This window comes from Nycticebus coucang, chromosome 17, assembly GCF_027406575.1.
Source record: "Nycticebus coucang isolate mNycCou1 chromosome 17, mNycCou1.pri, whole genome shotgun sequence".
Lineage (NCBI taxonomy): Eukaryota > Metazoa > Chordata > Mammalia > Primates > Lorisidae > Nycticebus > Nycticebus coucang.
This window is the reverse complement of record NC_069796.1, coordinates 55,463,910-55,485,062: the sequence shown is the minus strand read 5'-3', so window position 1 is coordinate 55,485,062 and position 21,153 is coordinate 55,463,910. Positions and strand designations below refer to the sequence as shown.

General features: G+C 47.1%; 1 protein-coding gene across 2 annotated transcripts in view; it reads right to left on the bottom strand.

Moving 5' to 3' along the window:
- GALNT10 (polypeptide N-acetylgalactosaminyltransferase 10) overlaps positions 1-17,886 on the bottom strand; it is a 286,117-nt gene extending 268,231 nt beyond the window's left edge. The window contains exon 1 of one of the 2 annotated variants that reach the window (XM_053566714.1): positions 17,584-17,886. In XM_053566714.1, the coding sequence (XP_053422689.1) occupies positions 17,584-17,742 (159 nt within the window). In that variant the 5' untranslated portion in view covers positions 17,743-17,886. The remainder of the gene's footprint in view (positions 1-17,583) is intronic. The other variant, XM_053566713.1, reaches the window with a different exon arrangement.
- Between the last annotated feature and the right edge of the window lie 3,267 nt (positions 17,887-21,153).

Genomic DNA, 21,153 nt, shown 5'->3' with positions numbered 1-21,153 from the left:
GTTGCCCTGGTTGCCTTTCTGAGGACTACCTCTGATCAAATCAGCCTCTGGTCAAAAACTATCCATGGCTCCCCAGCCCTCATCAACCTCTCCAGCTATACTATAATGGCCATCTGAAGTTTCAGTGACTCAGGCTTACTCAACTATTCCCAGAGCAGGTGCTCGCCTTTCTGCCACCTAAAGGCCCCAATCCTACAATGTGCACTTGCTGAAGTCTTCACCTTCTTTGAGACCACCTTAAAAATCTCCATTTTCGGGCGGCGCCTGTGGCTCAATGAGTAGGGCGCCGGCCCCATATGCCGAGGGTGGCGGGTTCGGACCCAGCCCCGGCCAAACTGCAACCAAAAAATAGCCGGGCGTTGTGGCGGGCACCTGTAGTCCCAGCTGCTCGGGAGGCTGAGGCAAGAGAATCGCGTAAGCCCAAGAGTTAGAGGTTGCTGTGAGCTGTGTGACGCCACAGCACTCTACCCGAGGGCAGTACAGTGAGACTCTGTCTCTACAAAAAAAAAAAAAAAATCTCCATCTTCTGGGCGGCGCTATGGCTCAAAGGGGTAGGGCGCCAGCCCCATATGCCTGAAGTGGTGGGTTCAAACCCAGCCCCGGCCAAAAACTGCAAAAAATAAATTAATCAATGAATTAAAAAAATCACCATCTTCCAGAAGTTCTTCTGACCTCTATCAGTGTGGTCTCACCACTTGGCACCCCTCCACCCCTCCCACAGTGCAAATTACATTCTGCTTTGTGCACTACATAACCATGAACTTGCCTGTGTCCCTTTTCAGACTAGAAGCTCTGAATGCAGCAGATGTTTTTTTGTACCTATCACACAATCATTCCCTAAACCAACTTAGTTGGGGCTGAGGACAAAAATAAATTGTTAAACTCAGAACAAAAAGAGAGACAACACTGTTAAGTAAAAGGTAGTATGCACTAAGTGTCATGTGTTTATTTGCTAGTATTAAAAGCTAATGACTGAATTAAAAAAAAAAAAGAGGTTGATCTCTTAATAAGAAAAGCAGTTTTAGTTAAAGAATACATATGTGCAGTGTATATGTTAATCCTCCAGAAAAAGAGAAGATCTTTTCCATGAAATGAAAAGGAATGAAGTAGCTGGAAGAGATTAAGATAGTTATCCCTGTCTTTGCAAAGGTGTTTTATCCACCTCCCCACAAACCCAACACACAAACACACTCATGCACACATACAAAACAATCTGATGAGAAAGTGGAAAATGGTCCGTGTTTTAGTTTCCTAGGGCTACCATTAAAGAGCATCAAAAACTGGGTGGCTTGAAACAACAGAAATTTATTATCTCACAGTTTTGAGAAACTTGAAATTGGAAATCCAGGTATTGGCAGGACTATCCTCCCTCCAAAACCTCTAGGGGAGGAAGGATGCCTCCTCTTCCAGCTCCTGGTTGTCCCAGGTGTTTCCTGGTTTACAGCAGCGCAACTCCAATCTCTGTCTCCATCTTCACATGCCATCCTCCCTCTCTGTGTCTCTTCATAAAGATACCAGTCTGTCATATACCATCCTACTCCAGCATGACCTCATCTTAGCCAGTTACATCTGTAACAACTCTATTTCCAAATAAGGTCATGTTCTGAGGTACTGGGGGTTAGGACTTAAACATATCTTTTTGAGGGACATAATTTAACTCATCAGAGTCCAATTACCCACTTAATGAGAGATGTGGTCCTCAGGAAAAACCAAGGCATTAGCCAGCAGCCCTTCTCTTAAGAGACACCCTCCAAATTGAAGAGACATCAAAGCTCACCTCCAGCAAATCCCTCCCCACAAAAGAAGTATGCAGAGCTCCACACTCCTAGTAACCCAGGGAAAAACAGAATCTCAGAGAAGTCACTTAATTCATGCTCTAAAGACTGTCTGCAGGGAGAGAACCAAATGCATCCCCATCCACGGATATCACCAAGGGAGCCATGTGGACTGAGGACAGGGACTGCATCTGGTGGGAGGATCTGAGAGAAAGAGCAAGAAGGTCTCCCTTAAAGCTCTGGCCAGTAGTCCTTTGGCTATACCTCTAGGGAGCTAAGACTTTTGAGCCTCTCTGATCTCAACAGGGGGGAAGGAAGTCAGTTTTTTCCCCACACTATGAGAACATAGCCCCCTTGGGGTAAAAGTGTACAATTTCTTCCAAAACCAAGAACAGAATGGTGTCCAACTGAAACCCGGGGGGCAGAGGGGATGGCAATGAGTAATGCGGGACATTCAGAATCCTACCTGGAAGGGAACTTGGGAACACAGGCAGGCATTCATTTGTTCATGCAACAAACACTCCCAAACACCTACCATGTGCCAGAACCATGGATACAGTAGTGACAGACAAGGTCCCTACTCTCATGGTCTCTACTGGAACCAAAAAACAAATGAGTAAATATAATAAATAAGAAAGGCAATTTCCGACAGTGTTAAGTTGCTACGTGGATAATGCACAGGTGAACAAGTTGCTGAGTGAGTAGGGAAGAGGTACTTCAGATGGCAGATTCAAGGAAGGCCTCTCTAGTGAGGTGAAGTCACATGGGAGCTAAGCCATAAACAATGAGGAGGAACCAGTCATGGGACAACTCTGCATAGAGTGTTCTAGGCAGGACCATGTGCAAAGGTCCTGAGGTAGGAACGTACTTGATGTATGGGAAGACCAATGTGGCTGGAGTGGGATGAATGAGAGAGAAAGGGGAACACACTGGTTTACAGAGGCAAGCAGGGGCCAGACAAGGCAGTTGCTCATCCTAGATTTTCACTGCAAGGGAAAGCTACTGAAGAAAGGGCTGGGAATCTGTAATTTATACTTGCAAATATGCACTCTGCAACCGTGCATAAAGAATGGACTGGGATTTTAGGGTACAGGTGGGGAGAAGAGCCTGGAAGGCTATGCCAGGAATCCAGGTGAGACTTGACAGGCTAAAGAAAATGTAGAAGGAAATGGGTTAATCTGGAATTGTTTCAGTGTTTCAGAGGTAGAGTCAGACACAGTGGATGGGTCAGACCCAGTGGAGAACTCAGGACCCTGGCCCTACAGAGTGTCAAAAGCTGGAAGGACCCCTACAATTCATGGCCCTAGTTAACACAACTTGCATATAAGGGAACTGATGCATGGCTGGATCAGTGCCACACCCCTACACTCCAGGTCACATAGCAACTCAAGGTGGTTCCTCCCTGAGAGGTGAGGCTCCAAGACTAGAACAGAAATTGGCAAACCAATTTCTGCCAAATCCGGCCTGCTGCCTGCTTTTACAAATAAAGTTTTACTAGAATTCAGCACATTCATTCATTTATGCAATCTCTACAACCACTTTCACACAGCAAGACTGAGTAGCTGCCAGAGACAACGTGGTCCAACAAAGCCTAAAAGAATCTCTGACCTAAAAGACACATAAAACGCACTGGATAAGTTTGGGGATGGAACTTCTGGAGATGGAGGGAAGCCTATAGTTCACATATAGTTCTCTGGGATTCCTTGGTAGCTAAAGCCTTGCCCAAGGGGCTGTCCTGCTGGGAAGACTCCTTCAAAGCTGCTTCCTTCTGCCTAGGGAAATGGCAAACAGCACTGTAACATTCATGCCCCTACAGTTGTACAAATTAAGTTCTATAGGCATTTCCAAAAGACAGAAACTAATTCCAACTGGAAAGACCAGGGAAGGCTTTCTGGGAAAGAAAAGATTTGAAAGAAGCCTCAAAAGATGGGTAGAGAGCACTCAAGAAATCCTCTAAGTCACCCTGAGCCACAGTAGATTACCTAGGACTCTCCGAGCTAAAGGGAGTGAGCTCCCTTCTGTTGGGGCTGTTCAAGCCAAAGATGCCTGACCACCTGGCCAGGGATAAGGCTGAGGAAGACTGGATGAGCTGAAGGATACAATCCCTTGAAATCATGGATTCCATGGTGGTAGGCTTTTGGCTCTTATTTGCTCAGAAAGACACACACAGAGGAGACGACAGGAGGGCAGAGTTAGGAAAGCCAGATAATGTACACACAGAGAGAGTGGAGAGGGCTGAGAACAGGCGAGAGGTGAAAGAGGCACACTTATACCCCAAATTGAAGAGAGCCCCCACAAGTCACAGAGGGAGGAATCTACACTTGGGCTTCCTCCCCCTTAACTGCTACAGAGAAGAAAAGAGAGCAAGAGCCTGACAATTAGAGTTAAAACTAATCAAGCGTCCCTTTAATACCTCTAGCTTGGCACTTGGCAGCCTTCTTGACATGCCCCATTGTTCCCTGGCAGGGCTTGGGCGGCAAGAGCCCTCAGCTGCCTTTCCTATGCCGCGCTGGTTGGGGAGAGAGAGGAGCAGATCCAGAGTAGGGGCAGAGGGTTGTGGGCAGGCATACCCTAGGCTCTGGGCTACTACCTGGAGGACCCCATCTCCACTAGTAGAAGGGTCCTGCCCCAGTGGAGAAGACAGCCTCACACCAGACCATAGTGTCTGACAATGGCCCCAAGTAAAGGGTGGCAGGAAAAGTTAAGGGTTGGGGAACTGACCCATCCTTCTTAGTTGTACTCTGCTCCTATGCCAAGAAAGTATAATTTCCATTTTACAGGTGAGGAAATGAAGGCCATAGGCCGGGTGTGGTGGCTCATGCCTATAATCCTGGCACTTGGGAGACCGAGGTGGGTGGATCGCCTGAGCTCACGGAGTTGGAGATTAGCCTGAGCCAGAGCAAGACCCTGTTTCTAAAAATAGCCAGGCATTGTGGCAGGCACCCGTAGTCCCAGCTATTCGGGAGGCTGAGGCAAGAGGATGGCCTGAACCCAATAGTTTCAGGTTGCTGTGAGCTAAGATGCCATGACACTCTGAGGGTAACCAGAGTCTGAGACTCTGTCTTAAAAAAAAAAAAAAAAGGATGGCACCTGTGGCTCAGTGAGTAGGGCAATGGCCCCATATACCAAGGGTGGCAGGTTCCAATCTGGCCCTGGCCAAACTGCAACAACAACAACAACAACAAATAGCTGGGCGTTGTGGCAGGCACCTGTAGTCCCAGCTACTCAGGAGGCTAAGGCAGGAGAATCGCCTAAGCCCAGGAGGTGGAGGTTGCTGTGAGCTGTAACGCCATGGCACTCTACCAAGGACAACAGAGTGAAACTCTGTCTCTTAAAAAAAAAAAAAAAAAGGAAATGAAGGCCGTGAGGAACTTCAATGACTTGCCAACAGGAATCAATAAAACATGGTGGCTAAGGGCACAAATCTGAGAGTCAGAAATCAGAGTTTGACTTCCATCACTCATTTCTTAAAATGACTTAAGATTCCTGAGCTTCATTTTTCCATCTGTAAAATGGTAACAGTCATTTGCCTCCTGGGGTTACAGTGCTGATGAAATAAGATGGGCACAGTGCGTGGCCCAGAAGAGCTCAATAAATGAATGATAACCATTATTACTGTTGCAGAGCTAGGGCTTACAGATGAAGTTAAGGCTCAGTCCAGGACTAGCCCCCACACCAAGCTGTGCCCATGCCCTATGCCCCACTGCCATACCAGGAGCCACCTGCAGCCTCCTCCAAGGAATCCTGAATGGCAGGCAGAGCTGTAGCTGGCCCTGCCCAGGCAAAGCGCACTGTACTCAGAGACATAGGTGGCCATATTCAGCTAAACTACTAAGCGAGGTCCAGACTGCTTTCACTCAGTTTCTCTCATTTCCAGAAACACCCCAGATGCCTCTGAGGTCCTCTCAGGTATTATTTCTGCTGGGAAAGCTGTCTTCACTCTCATTTTTGTGGGATCTTAACACTTCCCCAATAACTAGAATGCACGGTTTCCTGACATGCCAGGAAGCACAAGGCAGAAAACAAAGTGGACTCTGTACCTATATCATTTCTAGCAATGTGGAACAAACTTTATTACAGGGTAAACCTGAACTGGAGACACCCAGCCACTGAGAAAAGCAAGGTAAATGGCTTCTTGGGCTGAGATGGAACAGGAATCATCTGAATATAAATGGGAGCCTGTTTAAGAGCCCAAGGTTTATATATTTACGTTTCCAAGTAATCATCTTTTTTTCCCTAAAAAAGTATATAAGGCTTACAGTCAGAAGGATTCGCCTCAACATGCCAGCTCTGTGACTAGTCATCCCACTTATGCCCTCAGAACCTCAGTTTTCTCATGTAGAAAGTGGGGACCATAAGCCCTTCCCTGCTCCCACTATAAGATAAAGAGAACAAACTAGAAAAAGACTTCAGAAGCTTGTGAGTTATAAAGCTGGGCTCCCAAACTCAAACGTCTCTCAAGGCCAGGACAATTAAGTGAAAGGAAGAAGCACCCAGGTTTGAGACCATACACTGATGCACTGCTACCCAGCTCCAGCAAATTTTTATGATACTGGAACCTAGGTCCAGCTGTCAAACTTTTAGGTTTTCCCCCCCAAAGTAGAAATAATTATTTTTTAAAATATTAAATATTATAATGTTTAGGTACTGGCAACTTACTAACATTTAAAAATAAAGACATCCAACCATTTTTTTTTTTTGTAGAGACAGAGTCTCACTGTACGGCCCTCGGTAGAGCACTGTGGCGTCACACGGCTCACAGCAACCTCTAACTCTTGGGCTTACGCGATTCTCTTGCCTCAGCCTCCCGAGTAGCTGGGACTACAGGCGGACATCCAACCATTGATGGGCCAGCACTACACGAGAAACACAAAAAATATCTCTGGGCTACAACTGGGTCCACAGGCCACCAGTTTGCAACCTCCATTAAAGTATACATGTATTTTTAAAAATACATACATAGGGCTGGGCACAGTGGCTCATGCCTATAATCCTAGCACTCTGGAGGCCAAGGCAGATGGATTGGTTGAGTTCAGGAGTTGGATGGAGACCAGCCTGAGCAAGAGTGAGACCCTGTCTCTAAAAATACCAGGGCATTGTAGTAGACGCCCACAGTCCCACTTACTCGGGAGGCTGAGTCAAGAGGATTGCCTGAGCCCAAAAATTTGAGGTTGCTGTGAGCTATGACACTAGGGCACTCTACCTAGTGCAACAAAGTAAAACTCTATCTCAAAAAATAAATAAATTTTATACACACACACACAGGTATATATAAAGTCAAATGAATAACAAAAGAAGCTCTCTGAAGAAAAGAGCCATTAAGGTTTATTATCAAAAAAATAACCAGGAATCCATGCTATAGACCTCAGGCTCCAAAAACAGAATCACTAATAACTTTCACTAAAGTTAGATGCCAAATTTAGAAACAGGTTATTTTACAAATAGACACATACACACATACACATTTTAACTGTCAGTAGCGGACTCTGATCAATACTCGGGAGGAAACATGCAAAAAATAACAGTTTTCAGTTGAGAACATGCAATGTGCTTTAGCAGTAGGAAGTAATTTTCACACACACACACCCCACCAGATGTTTCCAACCTGTTCCCTGGAAGAAACCCCCTTTCTCCAGAAGCTCCCACCAGTCCCTTCTGCTCAGCAGCCCACCTCTCAGAGGAAGCTGACATTTATGACTCACACAGGGAGACCCACACAAACAAACAGACAACCCTGGCGAACAGGGCTCTTGGGAGGCTGCCCGAGGCGGCATCCAAGCGGCACGTGGGACCTGCTGTAATCCTTGCCCTGGCACTGCTGCCTGGGCATTCAGCTAAAGAAAGAGCTTTCCAGAGCCAACAACTAACCCAAGAACCAGGCTCATGGGAGCCTTAGTGATAACCTCCTGCTGTGGCCTACTCAGTTCCCTGAGAGAAGGGGCAGACCCACAGACTAGCCCAAGATCACATGGTCAGTGGTGGCTGGAGGCTGCAAAAGGGAGCATCTCAGGTGGATTGGAAGCCTATTTCCATCACTGCCTAGCTGTTTGGTCCTGGATATGTTACTTAGCCTCTCTGCACCTCAATCTTTTTTTCTTTAATTTAATTTTATCATCATCACAACACTATGAAGCAATGATGACTGGGCTCATTTTAGGAGAGGCCTGAAGCCTCAGAGGTCAGGCACAGTGCTAGCAAGGGGCAGAGATGGGTCAGGGAATCAGGGCAGGTTTGTTCCCAACTCCATACTTTCTCCTTTGGTCTCTCCAGTATGATCCAGAAGTTAGCAGGGTCTCCATAAGCTAACCTTTCCCAGGAGACCCTAGTTCAGCCCCTTACCTACCTCATCCTTGTCCCCACAGCAGGAAGGCAGAATACCATTCTGGGAGGCAGCAGACAACAGGGCTCAGAGGAAAACACAGCTTTAGGGTCCCAGCCAGTCCTGTGAGGACAGCCATTCTAAAGTGCACCATTCATCCTGGATCCCAGACTGTGAGCCTGACCCATCTGCATCTCACACAGTGCCACTACTATCCGCACCACAGAACTCCCCTGCAGTGTTGACTGGCAACTTGGGAGCTGCAGATAAATGCACTCCCCAGGAAGAGACCTTTAAAGGCAGATCCTGAGCACTCCTAGGGAAAGAGGAGTGAGCCCCTGGGGAAAGAGGTCTGTCTCCTGGGATTGTGGAAGGAGAGAAGTGTGCTCCCCATTGGATCCCAAATAGGATTTGTTAAATATGATATTTATGATGCTTGGCCCACCCTGGACTGGCCCAATTAGGCTTCTTGGGCATGAGCCCTAGAGTCACCATCTATCTCAGGCTCCCCAGGAATCCTGAAACACCCTGAAATTCAAGAACCATTGCTAAGGCTCAGCTTCCTGCACTTAGCCAGAAGTCACTGAGCACCAGCCATACTGTCTACTCACTCACTCAACCAGCAAATATTCTGGACAAACAAGAATGACCAAGGGAAAAGTCAGTCCCCGCCTTCATGACGTGGACAGTTTGGACAGATTAAAAACAATTACTACACTGCATGGTAGATTTATATAAAGGGCTTTGGGTCCCCAGAAGAGGGACTGCTGCCCTAGGAGTGGTTAGTCAGGTTTAGGAGTGATGCAGCAGGGAGAGAGGATGCCACAGGCCTTCCTGAAGGGCTTCTGATCTAAGTAGACTGATGAGAAAATCGAGGCTTAGGGGAGCTAAGACTGCTGAATGACCCTTAGGGGCCGGAGTGACCAAAAAATACTTCCTGGAGGCAGAAGCCTGTGAACTGAATCTAGAAGGATACAGAGGGTCTAGGTTTTTTCCCAAGGTGGGAAGGTACCCCCAGTAATTGCCTCAGATTCTAAGAAGTCAGGGGATGGGGTACAAAGAGCAGCCTCTGCATGCACAATCTCCTCCCTACCCCCCAAATAAGCAAGACTGTGGCTCCCTCCGCTTCTGAAGCCTGTGCTGTTAGACCAACTACTTAGCCTCCTACTGCTCACCTTCCAAACAATGACAATGTATGCAGCCCACCCTGTCTTAGCCACAGGGAAGCCAATTGAGTCCCTACTATAAGCCAGATACTTCCCAAAGGCAGCAACATAAACTACATTGACCAGGCACTTGTTCTGCACAAAACTAAACAAGTTTGGGTTTTGCTCACAGTGACTCAATCAACCCTCAAAAGAACCCACTAACATGGTTAATGTTATTCCCATTTTATAGACCAAGAATTCCAAACACAGAGTCAAGTGACTTGCTGAAGCCTAGAGTTTTGCTCTATTTTGTTTGTTTTGAGACAGAGTCTCACTCTGTTGCCCAAGCTAGAGTGCCACAGAGTCATCATAGTTCACAGAAACCTGAAACTCTTGGGCTCAAGGGCTCCTCTTGCCTCAGCCTCCTGAGTAGCTGAGACTACAGGCATACGCCACTATGCCTGGCTAATTTTTCTCTTTTTAGCACAGACTGGGTCTCATTCTTGCTCAGGCTGGTCTCAAACTCCTAAGCTCAAGGGATCCACCTGCCTCAGCCTCCTAGAGTGCTGGGATTACAGGTGTGAGCCATCATGACGGCCAAGCCTGTAGTTTTTAATCAGATAGTGTGTAGTTCCAAAACTAGTGCCCTCCACACCACCCCACAATGTCTCAAACTAGGACTGGGAATCACTTTGCCAATGGGGCCTCAGGAAGGGGTGAGGCAGAAATTCCTCTTCAAGGTTACACCACTGCCAAGTGGCCTCAGGAATTCTTCCTTGGCTACTAAAGCAGTTCAGTCTTAGGGTAATGGTCTTTTCCCTCTGCTTAGCCATCTGGGGCCCCATAGCAGCCATGTGGGAGGCACCTGAGGTGAAAGGTCCTTTTTTCCTATTCAGATGAGGCAGAGTGCAGTGGTTAAGGACTCTGCCCTGAGTCAGAGACTCACAGGCTTAAACACCAGCCTCATCAGCACAGTGTGTGCATCCCTGGGCCGAGTGCCTGCAATTCCCTCATCCAGTCTTGCCTGCTTGCAACTATATTTAACAAGATGTACAGATAAAGGGCTTGGCAGAGTAAGTACTAAATACAGGAGCACTGGTATATTACTATTAACACCATCATACTTACTATCATCCACATCATCATTCCATTTTTTTTTTTTTTTTGGCCGGGGCTGGGTTTGAACCCGCCACCTCCGGCATATGGGACCGGCGCCCTACTCCTTGAGCCACAGGCACCGCCCCATCATTCCATTTATTAGTATTATTTTATGCTGTGGCTTTCATCACCTGAGAAAGCAGAAGAAAATTTAGCATTTGAAGCTCAGAATTCTCTCAAATCCAAAAAGAAGGGGGAAAATGGGCCTGATTTTTTCTTGTTCCTCTCCTATCTGCACTCAGCAGAGGGCAGCAAACAGAAACCATCCAAAGATAAGAGAGAGAAGAGAGACACATGGAAAGCAAGCTACACATGCATAAATACACACCCACCCACCACAGCAAACGGAATTGTTTAGCTTCCTCTAGCTTCCAAAGTATGAACACTCCGCCTCCTCCAGCTAGGAAGGCCAGGCAGAAAAAAAAGTCAGAGCTGAAGAGACAGTTCTTTTCCAGCTTAAGAGAAATTTTCAATGAACTGACTTTTAGTGCATATGGGGGCGGAGGCAGCTCTCAGGACGTCTGTGAGGGGAAAGGAGGGCAGCAGCAGAACTCGTAAGTAAGATGAAATAAAGACGGCTTTCAACTGCTCCATAGCTCAGCCCTCCACTGTTTTGGCAAGCATCAGCATCCGAGCTTTCCCCAGCAAAAAACTAAGGGCCACACAGTTAATCATCTCAGCCAAGGGGTGGCACGGCTGGGATGAGAATACAGACCTCCAGACTGCAAGTTCAGTACTCAACAATGAGTCCAGCAGGGCAAAGAGGTTATCTCTTGAGGACCATGTCTGTTTCCTGGACAGTGGCTGATGGCTGATGACTGCCTGGGAGGTTGGGTCAGCAGGACTCTGGAGTGAACATTTCTTAGCTTCTTCTCTCGATATCTTTCTCTTTCTCCCCTCAAGAGCACCCAGATTCTTCTTTGGGAAACTTCTCTTTCTACTAAATCTGGGTAGCCTGACCTTACCCCAAGCTCCAAGGTACGTTAAGTCTATCAGCATAGTTCATCTTTCCTGGCAATTGTGAATGCTTAGGTGAGCGCAGGAGATTTAAACTAGACTAATGAGACCTAAGGAGAGCTTGCCAGAGCTAACAGTAAAAATGTTTCCTCTCTCTTCTACAGAAGCTACCAGAGGAGACAGATCTTTCCTCTAGTATCTAGATGTGGATATGACATCTGAAAGAGCTGCTACCATTTTTTGTTATAGTGATTGATCTAGGACAAAGCCAATGCACAGAGAAAATCAGGCTTGGAGAAAAGGAGCCCAAGCCTGACAATCCAAGCCTTGATCATACCATACCTGAAGCCAACTGCCTTCACAGGAGCAAATACTATGTATATCGCCGACCCATTTCAGTCCAGGTGGCTTAATTCATTCTGTTCCTTGCAACTGACAGAGAATATAAGGTGGCTCACAGGTTCTCAGATTAGCTATGTCTGTCATGGATAGCAGCAATGATGCCATGAGCTATACCTCCTTTTCATTCCTCTCTAGCTGTGTCCCTTCGCCACCTTAAAGTTTAATCCATTTTAAACACATTAAAACTATATAATGTTGGGAAGAAAATTCATAAAACTGGATCTACAAAAAAAGCTAGGTAGTTTCCAGCAGATAACTGGCCTCATACAGTACTGGCCTTTGAAACTTGCAGTGATAGCTTGACTCATGAGGGAAATAATGGTAGAGAAGGATCAAATATTAGTACATGGAGGGAAAAAAATCTTCATGGTAAAATACAGTAAGAACTTGGGGAAGAGCTGAATTCTGATCTGTAGTCTTCCCTGTAAGAACTTGTTTAACTGATTTCCCCACTTCTGGGCCTCGGTTTCCATACCTACAAAACAAAAGGGTTGGACTAGATGACTTCTGAAGCCCTCTGCCTGCTCTGACACATTTCAATCACTTAGCAAACACATCCTGTCTTCCACATGCCAGACCTTGTTGTGCCCTGTGTTAAAAGAGGATGTGGTTCCTACCTCAAGACATTTCTGGGAGGGGAGGCTACAATGCACTTCTTGGCCACAGGAACTTAGCAGCTATCTCCTTTCCCCAAACTACTGGGCATGAGGACAGTGGTTCTCTGGAGATACAAGACTTTTATTCAAGGTTTCCCTTACCGGCTCTGACACACATATGGGATGATGCAGAGGATCAGATAAATGCAAAACACTGAACCCACTGAAAACCCCACCAGGAGCATTTAGCTGCCTGGGACATACTTCTAGCTGCCAAGTTTGCCTCAGGGTGTTTTTTATATAGTGAGATCTTGATGCCATCTCTATAAGCACTGAGTTTGGACAAGGTACAATTAGCAAGCTAGATTGTTATCTTTTAAATGGGCCTTTGCTTTTTCATTTCTGATTCCATTATCTGTTATCATGTCATGGGAGCCAACAGATTAAAGGATGAACATACCATTCAAATATAAAATAGCCTTAAGTTATGACCTTATTACAAGTTAGATACAGAGGCCTATTTAATATATACTCCACTATCCAGATCTTTCCAACATTTGCTTCCAAATAAACTTACAGAACCCCAAGATGTTAAGTTAGGAAAAATTCTAACCAAGTTATCTATTCCTTACATTGCAAACAAGTTTCAACATGTCATTAACTGCATGTAAGTAGCAGTGTTGAGAAACAGTCTGGGGCCAAGTCTGGTGAGAGAAAGATTGATTAGCAATGTCTGCCCTGGCCAGGGAAGTGGGAAACACCATTATAATACACATTTGCTTTTCTGCCTTTTGAATTTAAGCCTCACTTCACAGATGAGGATTCAGAAGCCCAGAGAAGTTACATCAGTTTCCTGAGGCCACACAGTGAGTTTAGGGAAGGAGAAAAGACTAGAAGCTAGATCTCTCTGTTCTAAGTCTTCCTCAGCTAAGCTCCTTGGCAGATATTAAGCCCAGAATAAGAGAAAGAATGCAGGGAGCCAGATTTGCTCTGGTAAATCAACAACCCTTCCCTACTGGCGACAGATTTCACCTGGGTATGCAGACAGAGAAGTGATTAACCAGTCTAACCAGCCTTTCTGTAGAAAATTAAAGAGATAATTCCAAGGCTTCATTTCTATATACTTAACTTTCTGATAGGCAAGGCTCTGTCACAGGAAGACTGAAAAAAAAGGAGAAAAAAGGGCGGCGCCTGTGGCTCAGTCGGTAAGGTGCCGGCCCCATGTACCGAGGGTGGCGGGTTCAAACCCGGCCCCGGCCAAACTGCAACCAAAAAATAGCCGGGCATTGTGGCGGGCGCCTGTAGTCCCAGCTACTCGGGAGGCTGAGGCAGGAGAGTCACTTAAGCCCAGGAGTTGGAAGTTGCTGTGAGCTGTGTGAGGCCACGGCACTCTACCGAGGGCCATAAAGTGAGACTCTGTCTCTACAAAAAAAATCTATTCACTTTTGGATGTTCTAAGAAGAATGTTCAGCTCTGATGCAATGACAAAGATACTTAAAAATTAAAGTCATTGGTATTCCATTACCCCATCAACCTCTATTCCATGAATACTATAATCCAATAAAGTCATTTCTCACAAGAGATTATGAGAGATTATGGTTCTCAAATGAGGGACCACAATAAATTTCCTAACACAGGTTTTTTTTTTGTTGTTGTTGTTTGGGGTGTTGAGAGAAGAGGTCTTAACTGGGGCCTTGTCCCACCTTGGCCTATCAAAGTGTTGGGACTTTGATAGAGTTCAACTTCTTGCTCTGCCTATCCTGCTTCATTCTTCTACTCTCACTGGTCCTCATCTAAACAGCACTGCCTATTAAATACACTTCCTGCTTGTACAGTTCTATCACAGAGTCTGCTTCCCAGGAAACCTACACTGCATTGTTACCACTGTATGTTATTTAATGTATATAATATTTTGCATGGAAAATATATTTCATCCTTGTGCTTGGACATAAAAATTAACTCATGTAATAAAATAAATAAATCATGCCCAAAATTAAAAAAAAAAAAGTGTTGGGATAACAGGAGTGGGCGGCCAAGCCTGGCCTAACCTGGGTTTTTAGTAATACATTCCCAAACCTGGAATATGAAACAGGCTACAGAATTAAACTGAGGTGTTAAACAGATTGGGGATTGGACTGAGAGGGACCCCCATATTGAAAGGAAGTTGTCTTCAAGACTGGCTTTTCTTGCTTGGATTTGTAGCTTTCCAAGAAGCCATCTGACTAGAAGAGTGCTACAATCGTAGAAGCATTATGTGACCTTTATACATCACTGGCCCTACCAAGCTGCAGAGGTAAATCCAGGCTGAGCTGGCATGATAGTTATGTAAAGTTATGTTCTAGCAGACGACAAACACTCTGAATTTGAAACTCTTTTTTTTTTCTTTTTTTTTTTTTCTTTTTTTTTATTGTTGGGGATTCATTGAGGGTACAATAAGCCAGTTACACTGATTGCAATTGTTAGGTAAAGTCCCTCTTGCAATCATGTCCCGCCCCCATAAAGTGTGACACACACTAAGGCCCCACCCCCCTCCCTCCCTCCCTCTCTCTGCTTCCCTTGATTCTTTAATCCAGTGGAGAAACCAAAGAGTTTGAGAGCTACTTGAACAATGGATATGTTACCCTCAAAGAAATTTCTCACAAAACCATAAGAGACACATTTTTTCATTTGGATAAAGTCCTATCAGATTTCCCTCCAGATCCTCTGCAGAGAGATCAACAAGAGGCTCTGGGATGACTTTCATCAATTACAAGAGTGGCAGGCTGAGCTCAGAACTGGTCAGCTCTGTCAAACAATCTCTGTATGCTCAGGATGCCAGATGTCCCAGATAGCAGGCTGATGTGCACATGCATATGCCAGTGCACGGGGATGAGGGATGGAACAGCATCAATCCAAGAAGTCAGTCTCTTTCCTCAAGACCAGCTGACATTCAAATGACAGACTGAGGGGCCAACCCCAGGGCTCTGCATCTGCCAGAGAGTAAAACAAAAAGGGGCTGTGTAGAAATTTGGCAGGGTGTTCCTGAAAGGGAGCAGATGAATGCTGAATCCTATAGCACCTAGAAGAGCTTATCATTGGGAGAAACAGCTCTATTCTGCTGTTCCCAGGAAGCAAAGAGATTTTCTTTAAAGTGAGGATAATCATTTGGCATGCCCCCCTACCAACACCACCACCAAACACCATCACCACATCTATCTATCTCCTCCTCTTCAAGCTATTCCAGAGAAAAAGAAACGAAGAACTAGACCTTCCCAGATGAGCCTGTTTCAGTTAGAGGCTCTGAGCAGCACCCAGCTGTTGCTTCCCTCTCTCTATGCCCCAAAGGCTGCTGTACTCCATCAATACCCTCTTGTACAAGTCAGTAATTTGCTTTGAAAGCTCAGGCCAAACTTGACCTTCTCTCTACACATCTGGTTCTATAGAAAATGAAAATCAGGACGTCTCTGGCATCTACAGCAAATGAAATACGAGGGCTTTCTCCAGGCAGAGGCAGAATGTCAAGAGCTATTTTAGAACTGGCTACAGCTATTCCAAAGGAGAGTTTTGCTCTTGGACAGGACATTCTTCCTTGACTTGGTGCTGCATCCAGCATGGAACCTCTACCACTAGGGATGCTACAAGGGACTCCCACCTCAGAAAGGAAAAAGAATTGACCATTGTATTCCTCATTGATTCACTGATAGTATCACAGATTGTTGGAGCTGGACCAATGATCACATTTTACAGTTGGAAAGTAAGGCTCAAAGGAGGAGATGAGGGGTGATGAAGGACATACATAGCAGGTTAACCGTGGAGCTGAGAATAGAACCCTGGATTCCTGGCCCTGATAGAAACAGAGGAAAGCACTTTCAGATACAGTATTTAAGAGACAGAGGTATAAACTGGCTGTTAAGGTTTGAAGCGGAGGTTTGGCAAAGGAGTCGGGGTCTTTAGTTTCTAAACAGTAAGCTCTATCAGAAATATCAACCAGATCCTCTGTGATAGTTTGAAACAATTATCAGAATGACAGGCTGAGCTCAAATTGGTCAGCTCTTTAGCAAAGAGCCTTCTGTGCTCAAGATGCCAGACTGCCTAGACAGCAGCCTGATACTGAGAAGAAAAAGGAAAACTATCAACCTTAAAAAATTCAGCCTCTTCCCTTGAGGCCAGCCAACAATTAGCCAAGTCTGACCCTGATGCACATGTTATCCCCTTCTCATGGGACCAGGGAAATCTCTTTAAGAAAACCTGAAATGTCCCACTGTATGAAACAGTGTAGGCATGCATATGCTCACTGGCACCTATTGGGAGGGTAGGAGTGATGTGACAGAGCCTGCCATCAGGGAGCTGCTAGTCTGAATGAACACACCTGCATGGTTAAGTTCAGAGATGGCAAAAACAATGAGGATCCCAGTTTGGGCTGCAATCAACACCACAACTAATCAGAGTAGCAAATTCAGGAGAGATAGGGAAGGCAGCTGGTGTTTGGTTTGATCCTCAGAGTACTGACTACCAATAGTCTCTGGGACATTTGGGGGATCCCTCCACTAGAGCCTCTACCTTTTGACTCCCAGAAGGTCAAGGGCAGCAAATCCCTTGAGACCTACAGGCTCCCTTCCTTCCCCATACCCAGATGCCTGAAGCTGCAATGGGAGTATGATCTTTGCATCCTCCAAGGAATCCACAGAATCTGAGAAAGAAATAAGGCTGGGGAGGAGGGCAAACAAATATGGAGAGGAGAGGAGGGAGGCCTGGGTGTTTGCCAGGCAGATATGAAAACAAGAAAGGGACTGACTTGAGTAGGGGATAGGAGATCAGCAGGTGGGGTTGGGGTGAGAAGAAGCAGAGAAGCCCAGGTCAACAAATAGAAGAAATAGCATCTCCATTTCCAATGGTAGAAGGAGCCACCCTGGGCCATAGCTATGCAGAAAGGAACCTCCAAAAGAAAGAGATGCTGGAAGGGGTCAGGGAATACCAGATGGAGACATAAAGAAGGATGGCAATATACTGTAAGAAATAACGTCCTGAGTTCTAGTTCCAACTCTGTTTCTGAGTGGCGTGGGACCCTGGACAAGTTCCAATCGGACACAGCTTTCTCTCAATTTTCCCATCCGAAAAATGGGAAGACCAGAAGAATCTCTGGCGCTGATTCTGAGAAGGCAGAAGGAGAAGGGGGAGGAAGGAACCTCGGATTATAAGTGAATTCGAGGGGGGCTGTCCCCAAACCTTACGGCAACTGGGGGACTCACCTGTCCTGCCGCCGGGGCCACCGCCGCCCCCGATCCCCCGGGGGTGCCGTCGGGCTGCCGCTCGCGGTACAGCGCCCAGAGCCCCACGTTGGGAAGGAGGACCAGGGCCGCCAGCACCAGCGCCACAGCCTGCAGGAGCCGCTTCTCCTTACGCCTCATCGGGGCCGGTCAGCCCCGCCGCGCCCCGCCGGCACCGCCGCGCCGACCCCAGCTCCGAGCGTCCGCCCGTCCGCCCGGAGGCGGCAGCAGATCGGCAAGCAGAAGCGGCCGCGGCGCCGGCCCCGCTCCAACTCCGCGGCACTTCCGCCGCTCGCCGGCCGGGGAGTCGGACGCAGCCATCGCGCCGCCACCACTGGGGGGGTTGCCGCCACCGCCGCAGCCCCGGGTCCCCGCCGAGCCGCGCGCCCCACGCCGCCCTTCCTAGGGTCGCCTACGAAGCTTGAACACAGCCATCCTTGATTCTCTTGTGGTGCTTTCCTGTCTGCTCGGGCGCGGGAGGTGACCGGGTCGAATAGCTTCCCCCTCTCGTGCCACGATGGTGCGTCCCGCTCCTCGGCGGCTCCTCCGCCCCCGGGAGCTTTGCGAAAGTCCCGGAGTTGGCGAGGTGGGCGCTAACTGGTGTAGGCTAATCGCTGGCGGGCGGTGCGTGTTCGCGCGCTGGGGCTCGCCGGGGGACCCCAGCGCTCCGCCTGGCCACCTCAGTCCGGGACTGCAGCAGAGAGTTTCCGAGCTCCCTGGAGATATTCAAGTAGTGCTGGAGGCCCGCCGGACGCTCTGCGCCCGCAGCCCCGGGGACTGTCGCTTCCCACCCACCTGAGGACGTACTTTGACCCCGGGGACTCGGTGTTCACAGCCGTGAAATGGGGCCACAGCTGTGCTCCACGCTCTCGTATGCGATGGGGCCCTGCTTTTCTTCCTCTTGGAGGCCCCTGAGATTAAGTGTGAACTCCCTTTGTAAACTGTGAACAGCTGTGCCCTCCTCCCTCCACCTGTCTGTACATCCAAATAACTGGTGGGTAGCTGACTTTAGCCTCTCAACGGGACTTGCTTGTCATGCAAATCCAACTCTCTGGGAGTTGGAATCCCCTCTAGTTAGTCCCACACATGCTTCTGGACACGCAGCGCACTGAGCCCTTTCTGAAACCCCTTGTGGGTTTCCCATTCACCCATTCAGCAAACCGTCAGCGAGCGCCTACTGTGTGCCACTGTGCCAAGCTCCGGGGTGAGATGAAAACAGACCCGAGCCCAGAGTCTGGCTTTGAAATACTGAACACTAGGCACTGTGTCTGTAATGTGGTGAGGGCTCTGAAGAAGAAATCGGGCTGTCTGGGGCTGCCAGGGAGGGCCGAGGAGAGGGATTCTGACGGCGACGCCAGTGGCACCTCCTGGGACCCTCAGTGCTGGTCACTTAACTGCTTCCTGCCTGATGCGGAGGGACGAACCCACAATACGTCCTCTTGATATCTGCTTCTCCAGCCCGGTCGCTAACCTCTATGTCTAGCCGCCCCCAGCCTTAGATAGCGTCCTGCCGACTCGACTCTGGCGTCCCAGTTCTTCCAGCTCTCGGCTGAGCGATGGGGATTCAGTTTTCTGATGTCACAGCTCCGATCTTATCTTTTGCTACAAACGTCAAGGTTTCAACCCATCACCCCAGAGTACACACTTCTCGAACAGCTAGGACTGATTAAACCTTATTTCCTCTCTTCTACAGGCTCTTGGCTCTGCTCGGCTGCTGGCTCTGTTTTCCTTAATGTGCTGTTAACCACACGGTTCCCTCCACCCATAAAGCTCTCTCCTCTTCCGCCTATGTCGGTGGAAATCTTGTTCAGCCCTCCATGTCTTGTTGACCTGCTACCTCCTCCACAAAGTCTTCCAAAACTTCTCCTTGGGGCTGATGTCTTTCTTTGGATTTCCATCACAATAATGCTTGCCTAGTACTGAAAGCTTGCTCTGTGCCTGGCACCGGTACCCTAGGAGGGGTAGGTGCCATTTCTTATACGGTTTGCAAATGAGACTCAGCCTAAAGAATGCCACAGCCAGAATGTTCCTAGCTGCTCAAATTCCTCTAGTAGCTTCTCACCTCCCACTAGATTCCTACAAGGAACTACAAGATCCCACCATGCCATACATGATATCCCTCAGCCCTTACTCTATTGATTGTGCTCCAGACACATTGGCCTCCTTGCTGTTCCTCAGAACATGCCAGGCACACTCCTATCCTGGCACCTTTGCACTTGTTCCCTCTGCCTAGAATGCCCACTCTTATTTTTCTTTTTCTTTCGTTTTTTTTTTTGTTTTTTGATACAGAGCCTCAAGCTGTCGCCCTCAGTAGAGTACTGTGACATCACAGCTCACAGCAACCTCCAACTCCTGGGCTTAAGCGAGGGGTCCTCAAACTACGGCCAATGGGCCACATGCAGCAGTGTAAATTGTATTTGTTCCCGTTTTGTTTTTTTACTTCAAAATAAGATATGTGCAGTATACATAGGAATTTGTTCAGTTTTTTTTTTTAAACTATAGTCTAGCCCTCCAACAGACTGTTGACCTGCTGTTGAACTGGCCCCCTGTTGAAAAAGTTTGAGGATGCCTGGCTTAAGCGGTTCTCTTGCCTCAGCCTCCCAAGTAGCTGGGACTACAGGCACCCTCCACAACGCCTGGCTATTTTTTGGTTATAGTTGTCGTTATTTGGCAGGCCCGGGCTGGATTTGAACCCACCAGCTCTAGTGTATATGGCTTGCACCTCAGCCACTTGAGCTACAGGCACGGAGCCAACCTACTCTTCTTTTTCTATATCCTAACCCTTTGTACTTTTATTTTTTTTTAATTTCAGATTAATATGGGGGTGCATCATATTGGATTACATAGTTTGCCTTTATAAGGTTAAAATCTGGGTTGTAGTTGTGCCCTTCACCCAGGAAGTGTGTAGTTTCCCCACGCAGTATACCCATTGAATGGGAATGTACCCAACCCTTTCCCCCTTCCCCCTTCTCCTTACTTGAATTTAAAAGTTTCTTTATCACATGAGCACATAGTTGTCAATCTACTGAGTCTAATTAAGAACTGAGTACGTGTGGTGCTTGTTCTTCCATTCTTGTGATACTTCTCTTAGGATAATGTTCTCCAAATCTATCCAGAGTTATAAAAGATAACAAAATCTGCATCTTTTTAAAAAAAAATTTTATTTTTTTTAAATCTGCATCTTTTTAATGGCTGAATAATATTCCATGGTGTACCTATACCACAGTTTATAAATCCATTCATGTGCTGAGGGGCATCTATGTATTTTTTCAAAATATATTTTACAGTGATAAAACCATAAACATACAATTTACCATTTTAACTTTTTAAATGTACAATTCAGTGGCATTAAGTAAACTCACATTGTTGTTCAATCGCCAGAAATGTCCATCTTCAAAGGCTCTGGGTACGGGGGCTCACACCTGTAATTCTAGCCCTCTGGGAGGCCCAGGTGGGTGGATTGCCTGAGCTCAGGAGTTTGAGACCCAGTCTCTAAAAATATCCAGGTGTTGTGGCAGGCACCTATAGTCCTAGCTATTTGGGAGGCTGAGG